At 51.7% G+C, this 15,946-nt stretch overlaps 3 protein-coding genes across 5 annotated transcripts in view; 2 read left to right on the top strand and 1 right to left on the bottom strand.

The window, feature by feature from the left end:
* Positions 1-737, top strand: part of RABEP1 (rabaptin, RAB GTPase binding effector protein 1) — a 40,789-nt gene extending 40,052 nt beyond the window's left edge. For 2 of the 3 annotated variants that reach the window (XM_027882093.1, XM_027882095.1), the window contains one exon: positions 89-737. In XM_027882093.1, coding sequence (XP_027737894.1) covers positions 89-190 — 102 coding nt within the window. In that variant the 3' untranslated portion in view covers positions 191-737. The remainder of the gene's footprint in view (positions 1-88) is intronic. The other variant, XM_027882094.1, reaches the window with a different exon arrangement.
* A 3,091-nt stretch (positions 738-3,828) lies between these two features.
* NUP88 (nucleoporin 88) lies at positions 3,829-12,929 on the bottom strand. The gene is made up of 17 exons (XM_027882142.1): positions 12,691-12,929; positions 11,976-12,145; positions 11,248-11,373; positions 10,968-11,054; positions 10,521-10,697; positions 9,447-9,630; positions 8,878-9,028; positions 8,115-8,213; positions 7,912-8,002; positions 7,473-7,574; positions 6,581-6,739; positions 6,025-6,150; positions 5,463-5,528; positions 5,283-5,363; positions 4,838-4,964; positions 4,370-4,488; positions 3,829-4,028 (listed from the first exon to the last, which is right to left on the bottom strand). The coding sequence occupies exons 1-17, from the start codon at positions 12,925-12,927 to the stop codon at positions 3,965-3,967; spliced, it is 2,166 nt and encodes a 721-aa protein (XP_027737943.1). The 5' UTR covers positions 12,928-12,929; the 3' UTR covers positions 3,829-3,964.
* Positions 12,930-13,077: 148 nt separating this feature from the next.
* On the top strand, positions 13,078-15,828 carry RPAIN (RPA interacting protein). Its single transcript, XM_027882151.1, has 7 exons — positions 13,078-13,182; positions 13,713-13,895; positions 14,401-14,464; positions 14,924-15,038; positions 15,180-15,243; positions 15,349-15,483; positions 15,607-15,828. The coding sequence occupies exons 1-7, from the start codon at positions 13,105-13,107 to the stop codon at positions 15,634-15,636; spliced, it is 669 nt and encodes a 222-aa protein (XP_027737952.1). The 5' UTR covers positions 13,078-13,104; the 3' UTR covers positions 15,637-15,828.
* Positions 15,829-15,946: the final 118 nt, after the last annotated feature.

Here is a 15,946-nt window from a genome sequence, read left to right as displayed (position 1 = left end):
TCTCTGCTGCTCCATGGGGGTGGCGGGCTCAGCTTGGGCCGCTCAGCCCTGCTCACCGCGCTGCCTCTGTGTGGTTGGTTCCCTGCAGGTGCAGCTGGAGAGGATCCGGCAGGCAGATTCCCTGGAGAGAATCCGTGCAATCCTGAACGACACAAAACTGACGGACATTAACCAGCTCCCCGAAACATGACACCCTGCGGGGGCAGCTCCGAGGCCGCGTCGGGGGTTTTTAACTCATCTTTATAGCGACATTAATTATTATTTAACTCTAACCGAAAGAGCAGAAGACAACAGAGGGGAGCAATGGCTTGAGTTTTGTTTCTAGAGGGGAAAAAAAAAGGGTTTCGTACTGGGCAGGAAGAGAGAGAGCACAAGGGTGACTTGCAGGGTAGGAAGGAGAACTTTCTAATGGAAACACTAATGAGTGCAGTGTTTCGTGTTCCACTGAGTGGGATCAGTCCTTACATTCTGAAAAACTTCCCTCTTTCAGCCGACTTCGTAACCTAATATAGAGTTTTGGAACATTTACCCCTGTCTTTCCCTCTGTCCTTTCCCCCACTACTGTGATCAAAGTAGCTGCTGGAAACCGTATTGTCCCTCCAAAACGTGGAAGAGCAAAGTGGTTGAAGTTTTTCTGTTTGAATAGTCAGTAACAGTATTCAGCTAGCAGAGAGGATGAGGTGTAGAGTATGCTGTATGAATATTTTATATTAAAATATGACTTTATTAGCAGGACACTGGATATTGATCTTATTTCATAACTCAGTACTTCTTTTTTTTGTTTGCTTTGGTTGTTTGTTTTTTTTTAAAACCATTGGCTCTGTGAAGAATCTGAATGCTGCTGAAACGTGGATGTGACTGAGCTGTGTCTCTCCTGGACAGATAAATGCTAATCCAAAAGAAAAATGAAAACTGTACTGAGAATTTATCTCCTTGCCATTTTTCTGTTGAATTCAGATACTGAGAGAAAAGCACAAGAAATGCACTGTTTTGTAATCTCTTCTCACAAATGTAATTCAGAATACGGAGCTACAACCGGTTGTTTCTCATCTCTAAAGCTGAGCAGTACCTGGAATCCCTTCTCTGGGGGGATAAACAAACCCACAAAACCAAACAGATCCCAGCCAAGCCAAGCTGGTGACAGCCCCGTGCAGTGTGTGAGCACTGGCACGAGGGGATGCAGGACTGCTCTGCTGGGGGGTCACACCGGCCATGGGGTCAGGGGAAGGGGCTGTGCTGGATGGTTTCCTCTCTGGTTGCAGGTGTTGATGCTGGTGGTGCAAAATCCCAGTTCTTCAGAATGGCCCCTACTTAAACCTCAGTTAAAAGGAGGAGGCTGGAGGAGCAGATCACACTGTCCAAAAACTTCTTAGACTTTCCTCCATTCCTTACTGTTTTTTCTTTATGTCCTTGGTCACAGATCTGCTTTTCTTTATCGCCTTCAAAAGTGACAGAAAATGCTCCAAACTGCCATGCACATGACTGTATTTTAAGTGCTTAAATCCTATTTTTAGCAGTGGATATCCTGCTACTGACACAAAGTCAGAAGTGGTGGTTTTGAAGAGGAATGCCTTAAAAAGCAGCCAAAAAGCAGCTCAATTCCTTGTCACTCCCTGCAAGAATTAAAGCATTTTATTCACCCTAGTGATTAATCCCCTTCATAATCCTGACACCCAAAAGCCATTTGTCCCCACCTTAGCAAGGACTAGACTAACAGATGGCAGGGCTGGCATCTTCTTACGATGACACTTAATTTCACTTAAAAGTGACAGTGAAGTGTGACTTGGGTCTTTGGTATTTGGCTATTACCAGATTATGCTTTTTTAAACCTTTCTCACCCTGTGCTGAGCTGAGGGTGACAGCAGCTGGGTCCTGATGCAGAAATCCAGTCCCAGGTGTTCTGCATTCAGTTTTCCAGTGGTTGAGGTCGTGTTGTGCTGGGTCAGCTTTGGAGACAAAAATACAGGCCTTTAGTAGGAGCTGCAGAATGAGGAGCTTTTGCCTCTGTTCTGCCCCTCCCTTCCCAAAAACTGAGGTGTAGCTGGTGGCTGAGTTGGTTACTGTCACTGGTGACACTTCACCTGTTGCAGCAGGGTTGAGGAAACTTCTTGTGTGGCAAAACTGCACCCCCTCCTGTACCCTCCTCAGCAGCTGAGCCCTTGAGGAACTGCACCTCGAGGACTTGTGCAGTAGAAGGATTTTTTGGCTGAGTTTCTGGACTGTCCCAGTGTGAGAGATGGTTCCAGATGGTCCAGGGCTGGTGTGGCTGTTCCTGGGCTGTGTTTTTTTACAGGCTGTTGAACAGGGGGTGTCAGGGTGAGGTGGTGGCTGCAGCTGCGGGGGAAGGAGGTGAGTGGGCAAGTGGTTTGGGCTCCTTTGTAGCCACAGGACCAGCGTAGCTGTTGCCAAATGCAGCTCTGCCTGCCTGGGGTGTGAGTGTGAGAGCGTGTGGGGGTGTGTGGGTGTTTCTTGCTCGTAAACCAGGCACAGTTTGAGTCGTGGAGGAACTTCCTTTTGGTTTGGAGAGGACGGGCAGAGAATTCCTGCACGGTTGTTTTCCTTTTCACCACCTTGTTCCATCCTGAGCCTGCACCCCCAGTGCTCCTGGGCCATTTTAGCTTTGGAACACGAGTCAGCTTCTTCACCAGCTGGTGTTTAACTTCAGGTCAGACTTTTAAGCCGTTTCTGTTGCAATTGGAAGCCTGGCTGTTCCCAGCAGTGGTGGGAGATGATCTCCCTGCAAACAGCTGTCCCTCCTGGGGAAGGACAGCACAGCTTCAGCAGCAGCAACTCTGAGCTTCTGCTGAACTCAGACTCCAGAAACTTAAAGGGGCCTTCAAAAACCCAACAATACAGCGTGTGCCAAATGTGCAGAGCAAATTTAAAAGACTGTAAATGTAGTGAAAGCTCTTGGTGTCGATACTCACTGGGAGATGGATTAACGGTGTTACTGCTCATGGACATGAGAGAACAGATGCTCTTCCTTCCAGTTCTGGGTGTTCTGGAGCGTGGTTGGGGTCGGGGGGTGGGTTCTCCCCGCTCAGGCAGTGCTTTGTAACCAGGTCAGCTGCAATCCAGGGGGTGAGCTGTGCGGGCTGAGACAGGGGTGAGATCGAGGTCTGTCTGCATTCCTGTACCTGTATAGTCTTACTCTGTACAAAAGTGTTCTTGCAGCATGTCAGGTAACCCTGTTCCCGGGCTGTCCCAGCCCTCCCTCCCTCCCTCCCCAGCAGCTTCCCCGGCACCCCCTGCCGTGCCACGTTCTATCAGTGCAGTAACTCCTGTTCAAACCTGAGCTCGACGTGTCGCCTTTTCTAAGGGGAAGGGGGGAGGGACAACAACTATTTATTGTCCACTAGAGTCTGTCTACAGCAGAGACTGAACTGGCCTTTCAATGGCGAGGGGGACTCCAGGGCCATCTTTTGCTCAAGGCAAACTGTTTGGAAGTTAATACTGCATTCCAGTGAGCCAAGCCATTGGTGTCCTGTGCAATCGTGGGTGTAGAATTCTGCTGTCTCCAGGATTCCAGTGTAACCATTTGTTAACTGTATTGAAGGTGTGTCCTCTATGGAGAAAGTGTTCCAAATTAAAAAAAGCTGCTGAAGTGTGTGTGTGCACTGCTCTGGTCTTTGCCTCCTTGCCACAGGCCTTCCCCTGGGCAGCCCTCCTGGAGCAGGGGTGGGAGACTATCCCAGGATGAGCCCAGGGAGCTCTCTGAAGGCAGCAGCAATGCCCCACTCCTGAGGTAGCTGTAGGTGTGACACTGAAGATAAAGCACCTGCTGCACCGTCCCCTTCCCAGGAGGAAAGCAAAACACCACGGCACGTAAGGAGTCTTATCAAAAGTATTTTATTTCACAGTTCTTTACAAAATAATAAGGCGTATTGTTCAACTTACAAATGGCAAATATACAAGGGGAAATACCAGTTAAAGCTCCTCCAGCCTGTCGGTGCAGGATGACGTGTTAGAAGTTCACGTGGCTTCTGATGTCGTTGATCTGTTTCACCATCTCCCTGATGTGTTCTCCCCTTCAAGGAAAAACAATCCAAGTTAAAATGCTGCAGGTCACGTTTGTTCAAACTAATCAGGAAGGGAAACTCTTCAGGTGGTAGGAGGGAGGAATGGGAGCACTGGTGCAAGTTGTTTGGTGATCCCAGGCTGGATACAGAGTGCCTGGAACGCAGGGGCAAACATCACTGGCAGCAGATGTACTGAAGCAGATGTATTCAAGTGCTGCTCCCAGGAGCTTCACCCCATCTCCCCCAGCCCCTCCTCAGCCCCTCAGCACAGCTCCCCTGACACCCCAGACACCTGAACTGCTCCTGTCAGTGCTGGGGCCCGGATTCCGCAGGAGCCAAGTGGAACTTACTCCTCTCTCAGGACGGTTTGGATGCACTTGCTCTGGTAGGCACTGAGGCTGATGCTGGGCTTGCGAGGGCTGAGCCCCTTCTCCATCTGCTTCTGCTGGTATTCCTTCTTCATTTTCACCTGGAAGGCAGGTACAGAAAGGAAGGCCCAGTCAGTGCTGGTTGGTCCTGCCACACTGAAAGCTTCTTAGTTAGACTGGTGTGTTATACTGCAGTGAACTGATTCTTTTTGGGTTAAGATCTGCCTGCTTTTGCACTCTTCCTTCTGCAGAGAGAAGAAATGTCCCTGCCAGGGCTGAGGAAGGGGGAGCTCTCTGAGGGTTTTGTCTATTACCAACAAGACACAGTCCCTTTAGTGCATTGCTGGCAATTAACACAAGTGCAAACTGCTCTGCTGGCAGGACTCTGTTCTGTTAGCACTGAGTGAGGAGCTGCCAGTAACCCACCAGCCAGGGCCATCCTCCCCTCACCTGTCTGATGGCATTGCTCAGGTGCTGCAGCTGGTCATGAATTGTCTGCAGTTCCTTCTTCATATCTTTCTCGGTGTCGGATAGAACAGGAAGCTGAGAGTGGAAACTCCGAAGGACTTTCTTCATCCTTGATGAACAAAGCAAGAAATGGTGCTGAATTAACTTCCCTGGTAGCCCAGTAATCCCAAACCACTGCAGCCTGGTGCTGTATCCCACTGCCTAAGTGCCAGGGCTCAGCTCTTCGCTTTCAGCTGGTCTCACGTGGCACCTGAGAGCTCAGGCTGGGCCTGCAGCTGGGCTGACAAATCACCACAGGGGAACTTCAGAGGCCCAGGCTCGTGACAAACCAGCGCAGCACCTTCTGCCCCCTCTGCTCTGCCACAGCAGCAGAGCTGTGTTTCACAGGCAGTGCTGGGTGCTGAGCCAGAGCCCTGTGTGCACTCACCTGTTCATGATGTCTTCCTGCTTCTCCTTGGCCTCTTCGTACTTGTCCGCCAAGCGCTCGGCCATTTCCCGCAGGCTTTTCCTTCATGCAAGGGACAAACATTCATTCCCTTCACATTTACACACAAAGGTGCATCATTCCTGCTGCTCGACCTGGTCAAAGCAGACAGGCTCCACTCACCTCTCCTCTCGGCAGTAATTCAGATCTTCCAGTTGTTTCTTCTTCTGTCCCCACAGCAGCTTCACTCTGAAAATAAACACATTAAAAAAAAATAAAATCAAACCATCTGTGGACAGATGAAGCAGGATTTACAGCACACAGAAAATGCTGGGAGTAGGAAGAACTACACTGAAAAAGGGGCAGTGGTGAGAACAAACTCTTCCATTTTGTCCTAACTGTACAGCATAACTAACTATGATTTGAGCCAGCAGAGACTCAAGGCAGTTTTCCTGTCAGGATTAGTGCTGAATCAGATTTCCTGCCACCCTGCACTGGCAGACTGACAACAGCCAGTGGAGTATTTAATTCTCCAATGAGCCACTACAGAGATGAGTGTTCCACTCCCCCCTGCTTTCCCTGGTAACTCAATTTCCAGTTCTGGTATTCCAGTGTTACTCTTGCATTTAGCACATTTACTCATCCACAAGGCTTAGCCCCTCAGAGCAGGGTGAGTGCTCAGCACTTGGTGCTGCTGTGTCACAGGGAGGTTGCCCAGCACATATTTCTGAGGGGTTTGCATCACCTTTGCTGGATTTCCTCTTTTGCCAGGTCCTGTTTCAGGATATATTCCTCCCTGAACACCTGTGTGGCTCTGCTGAGGAGCTGCAGGCATTCCTCAGGGGGAGGGGCAGCTTCTTTATCTGCAGACCTAAAGAATAAGAGAGAGAGGTTTTTGCAATCTTACTCTTAACATGTTCCCCTGAAAGGCTAAACCACTTCCAGTGTTTATGGTAAGAGCTCAGAGGAATCTGGTTATGGAACTGAGGGATTACAATTAAATGCCTTCCCTAGAAGTAATTTTTCTCGTATGAGGAAATCCCAGGGTATCCCAAGATACTCCAAACCCAGTGGGCCAAGCAATGAGCAACCTCATCAGCTGAGGGCAGCCCTGCTTGGGGCAGGGGACTGGAGCAAGGTGATTCCCCTCCCAGCTCCATCATCCCTGGACTGGATGCCATTCCTGTACAGAGGCAGCAGGAGCTGTAGCCCATCCCTGCCACACCCAACAGGAGCTGATGAACACACACTGTTCCCAAGTGTTCCCTCTGCAGGTGGCCCAGGAACACATCTCTGCTCACTTCAGGTGCAGGGGGTTGGCAGAGCTGCGCTGCAGGATGCCCTGGATGTGCTTCTCGAAGGAATGCTCCGACTCGGCCACGATGCGGAGCGGGGACACAGCCGGGTCCGTGTCCTCCCTGGTGCAGAGCAGGGGAGGGGACGCAGGATGGACTGTGCTCCTGCCACAGAACAGCACAGGGACAGCTCAGTTAAACCAAAACACAAACCACGGCAGAGTTCAGCTGCTAACGTGAGGAACTCATCCACCATCCAAGGGGACGTGTGTCACACCAGGGGGTTCTGAGAGAAACTGTTTCAATTCCCTGGTAAATCCAGCCCCGGACAAGGCTGGTGAAGCTCCCACCCCCACAGCTCCCGGTGTGGAGCAGGAATCGTGAATATCCTTTGACTCAAGGATCAGGAAGTTCCAGAACAAGGCAAGCAAGTGCTGAACAGCAGTGACCTGCTTTGCAAAGCAGCCTGCCAGGTCAGTGCCCACCTGTGTGGAAACAGTGGAATAAATTAATGTCTGTATAGGAGAACCTGACATTAATACTGGCTCTGCTGATGGCACCTGTCCTGCAATAAAGAAGCTGAAAACACTGCCCTCCCCTCAAGGTGTACATTTAATTGTGCAAATGCACAATTACCACACCACTCTCTATCTTTCCCACCACCTCCAAACAAAGCAACTTTGGAAGCACATACTAAAATCCCACCTTTTTTTTCCCCCCTCTCAAGCAAACATAACCTTGGTGCCCATTAGGAATCTCCACACCCCTGTCTGTAAACGAGGTTTTGATTTGCAGATTCCTTATTACAAAAATGAAAATAAAGAATCGAAGAGTAGTGAAAAACAGTGATGGCCTGAGGTCCTTTCCATGGACTTCAAACCAATTCAGAACCACTTACAAGAGAGGCCTGGTAATACACTCATAGGTGTTGGTGATGCAGATCATTGTGGGCCCCAGGATGTCAGAAACGATCCAAAATCCTCTGATGGGAGCAGGCTGCCTGAAGGGAAGAAAACACAAGAATTACCCGGTCAGAAAAGTTCTCTGTTCATCAAGTTGTGCACATTCACTCTTGGAAAAGCTCCAGGGAAATGGAAGTGAAAATTTCTGCTGGTCTGAGCGGTGATTTTCAGACAGTATCACAGGAATTGAAGCTTCTTCCCTAACTGTGCATTAAGAATCCTGACACACAATTTGCTTACTTGTGTTATTTGAATTCTTCTGAGCTAACTTTATTACTTTTAATGGCAAAAATGCAGCAGAAGGTGACAAATCATAAATATTTTCCACAGCAACTCCCTGATTTGAAAGCGATTGAGAAAGGGTTTGGTTTTTACCTGCACGGCAATGGTTTCGTACAAAGAATATGTTCAACAAAGCACTTCTGTTCTGCTCCCAGCTCTTGTAAACTGTCTTTGTCTTCCTCATCTACAGAGAGACATGTCAGAATGCATCAGATCCACCTGGCAGGGTAAGGAATTCAGTACTACCTGCATCCCCCAACCTGCAGCTGGCAAAGTTGTCCCCTTCTCTCACTCACCTGATCCAAGGAATTTGTGCAGCTTATTGATCCACGTCAAGCCCACACTGTGGACACCAGCCTCGTGTGTGCAGTGGTATCTGGAGGGACATTTGGGATCTGAAATTTGAACAGCAAAGGTAAGAGAAGGCACTGAGCTGAGAAAAGCTCATCCTTCACACCTGCACTGCTGAACACACGTTATCAACTTATTGCCCAGTCAGCTGTGACATCCCGGTGCAAGCACCAACCTGCACCAGCAACTGAGCTGGAGGAGTGACACACTATTAGAGTTCTGTGTAAAATTAAACTGCACCTGAAATACCTGATGAGTTGCCTATCACACCCCATCTGTATCAGTCCACTGGGGTTTAAAGGGAAGCTCAGCTGAAGCCAGCAGAGCAGCGTTCTGACAAGCTGCTTGCCCACAGACACCCAAACACTTTGTCCTGCCCCACAGTTACACTGGATGATGAGCAGGTACCGGTCCTTCCCTCAGGATCACCCTCCCCACGACACTCTTACACACACTGGTCGACACAGAATGCAACAATTTCTGCTTTATGGCCCCCAGCTAAAAGGATTTAGGACTATGTGACCATGTGTCATGTGCCCTGGAGCAAACACTGAAGCCCCTCCCAGGCTTGCTCCTTCCACAGCTTTCCCAAGGACAGCAGGCAAATCCCAACTCCAATCCCCCTCTCTGTTTGACACCAATAAGAATTTGGATCCTAAGTGCTTGGACTAAAGCAAGAAAAAGCCACAAGCTGAATGACAGCCCCACCTTGGTGCAGTTTGATTGGGCAGGTGAAGTCAGACTCCAGAGGATCATCATCATCTCCTGTTGCCAGCTTCAGTGCAAGTTCCAGCTCGACACATTCAAACACGTACAGGGAAGGAATAAGATCAGATCGTGGGTCCCAGGACTTTTCTGACTGTAAAGAGCATTGAATTCTTTTGTGAGACATCGTTTAAATTCAAATATCAACACTGACCGAAACAGCATCAAGAAACAGTTGCAAGGCAAGAGTATTAGTTGTCAGGGAAAGTAGTTCAAGTTCTTTTTTACAAAAAAAAAATTAATTCAAATCCAGGGTTTCTTCTTAAAAGATCTTTAAATTAGTTCACAGTAAGCTTGATCAAAAACTGATCTCCTGTCAGGGCACACAAGAGTGAGATTTAAAATAAAAGCATCAGAGAACCACAGGGACTGGCTGGAACAGGAGGAAGACTCACTATCTCATTCCCAAAGAATGCAGCTTTGGCACTTGGCACACACCTCCAGGCACCCTGCACCGGGAACTTGGACTAAAGACCCAAAACTGCCTATGGAGAACAACCCAGCCAAGGTACCTGCTCATCGTCCTCTTCCCCGTCCAGCACCACGCAGTGGTACAGCATTCCCGACTCGGTGGCGATCACCAGGATGTTTGGGATGCAGGGCAGGCACAGGACAGCGCAGGCATCGTAGCCATAGTTATCCTCAGCAGCTGGGTGCATGGGCAGGGGGCCCAGCAGCTTCCCAAGGCTGCCAGCACTGCAATAAACAGCACGGGTTTGCTCCCAACACCACGGCTGTCCAACAACCCCGGGGCTCCCAGTCCCAATTCCTGTTGGACAGCAGCAAGCCAGACTTCCCTGGATCACCAGTCTGATCTGCACCTCCCTGGTGGAGATCTCAGAGAGGAAACTGCAGCTCAGTAATAACATTTTATGCTTGGAAAGCAACCAAAGCTACAGTGCAAAAAATTCATCAGGAAACATTTTCATATGAGAACACAAAGTACTCATGGAAAGCTCAAGTTAATTATCAGTTAACTGGTTCCTTGCACTTCACAGGCAGCATTTTGTGTCGTGGTATTTCCCTCAGCAGAACTTTCGAAGGACTGAGCCCATTTCATTGCCTGCAGTCAGGATCTGCTCAGTGCTGATCCATTCTCATGCAGAGGCACAGTGTTGTTTCTAACCCAAGCACCACACATTTTAATATTCACCTCTAACTGGTAAGTCTTCCACCACCTTCTCAGTTTTCTGAAGTAATTTTTTCTTGTATCATGTTTATATTTTTAATTTTCTTGACTTTTTATTCCAGACCATGCCTGTGAACCCTCTATGCTCTTCAAATATTTTTTTTCCTAAGATATCCTTGGCTTATTGAGCCTCATCCAAAGGATGTCTGTGCTGTGACCCGAAGGCCCCAAAACACACTTAACAGCCTTAGACCCACTGATCTTCTCAAAGTGCAGTGTCAGGTCTCTGATGGTAAATAATGAGAACAGTGGGTTCTCAGAAGTGAAAACTGCACCCTTAATGTCTGGTTGAGAAAAGATGACCTGCTGGTTTTGGATTCCAGTGTATCAGCACTGCCACAGAGACAGACCACGCTGCAGTACATTGTACAAACCCCCCAGCACCCCGTGCCCCTACCTCTGCAGCAAGCTGATGTAGGTGAGGAAGGTCTCTCCGTTCTCGTAGAGGATGTACAGGGGGTATCCCAACACCTCCTCGCTCCCCCGCTGCCCCAGCACGTGCCTTGGCACCGGCACCTGCGGCCCGAAGTCGAAGGCCACGGCCGTCTCACCCAGCGACGCTGTGTAGGCTCTCCTGGGATGGGGCACAAGGACAGCTACAGCACTCTGGGATGGCACTGTCACACACCCTCAAGATTCTCCTTCCCAGCTAGGCCAAGGAGGAAATGAAGGAGGGGGGAGAGGGGGGAAAAAAAGTGCAAGTACTGTGCAAGGAAGAAGTCCTAGCACTGAAGAATTCCTATCAGGTTTTCAGGTAGATTTATCACTTATTCATTAAAAGCACCACTGAGAATACAGAGCTCATTCTGCACGGGCATTTTGATATCCAAGAAGCCACACCAACCCTTTTTTGATGGTAAGAGTCTCCTCCTCTGTGTCCGAGAGTGTGATCACTTTGATGGGTGTCTGAGGCACCTTCAGGCTGTAAAACCTGGAGGGAGGGAACAGCAGCTGTGTTCATTCTGCTGGCAGCGCTGCACATTCCCTGCTGAGGGAATGTCAGCTGCTCTCACACTGAAGTACTCTTTAGTGGTAACCCCGGTTAGAATGGCAGGATGCAAATATATAATGACAAATTAAGGATATGAAAAAAAAAAAACCAACAACAAACCCACTTAAAATACCTTATAGTGTTATCTGAAGTCAAGAGCACAATGTGGGGCTCCAAGGTGTCACAGGGGTACCACGCTGCATGCTTTAAAGTCAGGGATGTTGAGCTGGTGAAGAACCTTTCTGCAATAGGAATGGTGCTGGAATACAGAGCAGAGACTTGCACTGTTACCAGAAACACACAAGTTACTTCTCAGGGGAAGGTGGGGGCAAGAGGAGCTAAAGACACAGAAGGTTTCAAAGCCTTTATCTGTGCTATTCTGGAAGTTGGAGGGTCAGCTTTAACTTGAAACTCTTTGTTATTTCCCCCCAGACCTGTGCTTTTTGCTACCACCACCCAGAGAAGCTGTGTCTGCCCCATCCCTGGCAGTGTTTAATGCCTGGATGGGACTTGGAGCAACCTGGGATAGTGGAAGGTGTTGGGGTGGAACTGGGTGGCCTTTAAGGTCCCTTCCGATCCAAGGCATTCTGTGATTTTATGAAAGGCTACAGAATACTACAGAGGAGCACTTTGCTCCTCATCAACTGCAACAAGTTTAGAAGGTAATTTATTTGGGTCACTTGACAACCAGGAAGCTCCCGAGCCAAAATAACTTCATTTATGAGTCCCTCCAACCCTGATACAACCAGTGTCCTGCAGCAGTGCCTTCTGCATCTGTCTGGCCTCAAGAAAGGGAGGCCGTGGAGGAACAGTGGCAGGACAAGGACAAGGGTGTCATTAACCACCTGAGGTCTCACCCACCTACAGTTCACCGTGGATTTCCCCCCCTCAAACTCGGAATTCTTCCCCCAGCGCTTGGGCAGCTCCAGCACCATGAGCCCCTTGGTGCCGATGAGCGCCACATGGTGCTGGGCCGGGCTCAGCAGCACCTGGTGCACCTCGAAGAGGGGCGGGTTGATGCACAGGAGGGTCTGAAAGCAACAATGTCACAGTTAACACCGAGCCACCCACAGCGCCTGCAGAAAGGCACGTCTGTATTTTGGACGGTGGAGCTCCATGGCGTGGAGTGAGGCACAGCGCGGCTCCACGGCCACTGAGGGCAGACCCACCGGGGGCGATGGACTGGCTGGGGGCCCTCGGGGGCCGGCCCCCCTCAGCCCTGCAATGGACACAGACCCCCCCTCCCCTCACACCCTGACACGGCCTCCCCATCCCCTCACACCCCACACACCCCTCGCCTCCCTCCCCACACCCCCTCCATCCCCTCCCGATCCCCTCATCCCCGCTCCACAGCCCTCACCTCCCTCTCCTCTCACAGACCACCCCCCACAGCTCCCCGCTCCCCTCACACCCCCCACACACCTGCCCTTCCCCTCACGGCTCGCCCTCCCCACACGGCTCCCCACACACAGAGCCTCCCCTTCCCTCACAACCCTCACACACACCCACACCCACCCTCCTATCCCCTCACACAGCCCCCCTCCCCTCCGACACCCCTCCCATCGCCGTTGCTCACCTGGTAGCGGCCGAGCGCGGCGGGGTCGGGCCCGCCGAGGCGGCGCAGGCCGATGGCGTGCAGGGCGGCGGCGGGCCCGTCCCAGAGCAGGAGGTCCCCGCCGAGCCCGCACAGGAGGTCCCGGGGCCGCGGCGGGCGGGGGGCGCCGGCGGGCGCGCGCTCGCGGAGGCGGCCGAACACCGCGTGCTGCGGCAGCGCCGCGCGCCACTGCTCGGCCGGGCCGCACTCCGCCGCCATCGCCCCCGCCGCGCCCTGACGTCACCGCCCCCGCGCGGCCAATCGGCGCCGCGACCGCCACGGCCCCCCGTGACGTCACCGCCCCCGCGCCGCCAATCGCCGCGCCGCGGCCGCCTGGTTTTCCTCCCGAGTGGACTACATTTCCCGGCGTGCCCCGCGCGGGGGGGACTCGGCGCGATGGAGGAGCCGCTGCAGCGGCACCGAGCGCGGTACAAGAGCCCCGGCGGGCCGGCCTGGAGGGAGACATACCGCAGGGTGAGGGATGGGGACGGGGATGGGGGGAGACCTACCGCAGGGTGAGGGACGGGGATGGGGGGAGACCTACCGCGGGGTGAGGGACGGGGATGGGGGGAGACCTATCGCGGGGTGAGGGGAGCGGGGGGAGCTACCGCAGGGTGAGGGGAGCGGGAAGGACCTGTAGCCGGGTGAAGGGAATGGGACTGGGGGGGAGGTGCCGCCGGGTCAGTGGGATCGGGACTGTGAAGGGACGTACTGCCGGGGGAGGGAGGACGGGACAGGATCGGGATTGAGGGGTACATGGTCTGCCTCCTCCCCCCCACCCCAGGGGCCGCCCAGGCTGCTCCTGCCGGGGCGCGAGTCACGCCCTGTCCTACATCCCATCCCAAATCCCATCCCGACCCTGTCCCGAACTCCCTTTGTGAGGGCCCACCCCCGATGGGAGCTGTCACCCCGCTCCCGTGCAGCCCCTCCGGGACCTCCACAGCCTCCACACAGACCCTCCTGTGTCCCCCCCGGCTCTGACGGGCTCTCTCCCTTGTCCCCAGCGCTGCCTGGAGCGCCTGAAGAGCAGCCGGGCCAAGCTGCTGGAGCGGTACCGCCGGGCCGGGGATGGAGCCCACCCCGGGCCGGCCCCGGGCGCGCTGCTGGTGCAGGAGGTGATGGAGCAGGAGTGGCAGGTGCTGCGGGACAGCCTGCCCGGCCCGCGGGGACAGGAGCCGCTGGAGCAGGTCAGTGAGGGCTCCCGCTGGGTCTGCTGCACCAACAGGCTGCCTGTGCAAGAGGCAGGAGCATCAACGCATCTTTCTGCCCTTCTGGCTTCAGTGTCTCACTGGAGGTTATAAACTCAGCTTTCCTGGTTCCACAACTGGTGCAGAGTGTTGAGCTGTGAAAGTGCCTCCGGGCCCACGAGTGGGGAATTCCTTATTTCCTTCACAAACAGCCCGTGAATCACAGCAAAAGGGTGGGTTCCTCATCTGTGCTGTGTCACTTCCCTCTCCTGAGAAATGAAACTTAAACGACTTAAAAAGCAGGTTCTTGGACTGGCTCTGCTCAGATCTGTTCTGGCTGGGTGTGCACAGGTGATTACTGCATAGATTGCCTTCCACAGCACATGGGTTTGCCAACAGATGATATAAACAGACTGAATTCATGTTGCAGTGACAGCTCAGTCAGGTGCTGTAAGTTAAGTGAGAGTGGTTGGAACGGGAGAATCACTGACTGATTCACTTTCAGATGCCGGAGGACCCTGATGAGCTGGCAGTGCTGGAGGAGATCCAGCAAGAATTGATCTTGCAAGGTAAGGGCTCTACAAGTTTTCTGATTCCTATTTGATGTGTAATATTCTGGAGACTTCCTAGTAATGCAGAATAGCTGAGGCTGCACTCCTTGGTTCTTGCAGACCTCGTGACAGGGGAAGAGCCTCCTTGGAACTCCTGGTAACCTCTCTGTTGAGGGTTTGAGTTATTGAGACCCTTTAAAGGGTTTAAGTGACATTTTAAGGTCTGTGAGAGAAGACAGAGAAGCAGGAATGAGGTGTTTGGGAGCTGTATAAATCAATTCAGAGAGACACCCACATAAGACCAGCCGAGCCATAGGAAAAACTGGATTAGCAGGAGTTATTTCAGCAAGTGTAGAAATCCAATCCAAAGGGATGAAAGTTCCTAGAAACTCCTATCTCCCCCAGGCTCTGTGTGCCCAGCAGCTCTGCCTGTGCTGCCAGGACAGTCCCTGAGGGTGTTTTGCTGTGCTGTTGCAGAGCAGTTGGTGATCGAGGAGTACGAGCGGAGCCTGAGGTTTGATGAGGAGTGTCTCAATGCCACGCTGGAGGGCCTGGATGCCACTGACAGGATCATCTGCCCCGTGTGCAGGAAGTAAGAAAGCCCTTGGCATTGGAATGAGATTGTCCACTCCCCCAAGAGAGTGGAGAGAGAGAGGCTGTTGTTCATTTTAACAAGATAAAACACACCAGAGCAACGATCTCCTAAATCTAACAGGGTTTTTGCTCTTTCCAGGAATAACCTGACTGTGAAGACTCACATGGTTTGTTGCCAGTGTGGATTGTACATCAGCACACAGGTAAGCTGAGCTGTGACATGTTCCACGTGACATCTCTGCTGCTGCTTTAAGAGGCGGTTTAAGTGACAGAGAAACTTCAGATGACTCTTCATCCATTACTCCCAGAATATGACAGAAGGGAAGCTTCAGTCCCTCCTGGAAAGCACTGTGACAGAGCACAGTCAGAGGTGCTTCCACAGCCCAGAGTTCACGGTGACCAGTGGCATGGAGGAGGAGGCCACTCTTCTCATGAGCTGTCCGGTGAGTCCCTGTGTCAGGATCCTGGACGGGATCTCTGCTTGGATCCACTTCTCAATTACAGGGGCAGAAACCACAACTCCACTGATCCCAGGGGTTTCTCTGTTCCTCTTACCGTTTGTAAAGGTCTGTGACTCCTGGACCATTCTCCTCTAAGCTGATTCAGCTGCTGCTTGACTTCTGGAGGGACTTCAATACTAAAATCCACACAGAGCTGCTAAGGATTGTTGTGTATATACTTGTACCTGCTGTGTCAGAGAGACACTTTAAAAGGCAGTAGTACTGCCTTGACCTGCACTTTTAATGGCACAGTACCTATTTTGAAATAAATATATTTAGTTTATTTTGGCCTTTGTGTTGTCTTTGAACTCTGCATCAGTGATCTCACAGCTCATCTCAGATTTCAACTTTCTGTTTGAACTTAAATAAAGTTGAGGAAGCAACTGAAAGCACCGGTTAAAAGTGT

This window comes from Empidonax traillii, unplaced genomic scaffold, assembly GCF_003031625.1.
Source record: "Empidonax traillii isolate 1590-97213 ecotype Southwest subspecies unplaced genomic scaffold, ASM303162v1 scaffold101:size1699134, whole genome shotgun sequence".
NCBI lineage: Eukaryota > Metazoa > Chordata > Aves > Passeriformes > Tyrannidae > Empidonax > Empidonax traillii.
This window is presented reverse-complemented; position numbering and strand designations above follow the sequence as displayed.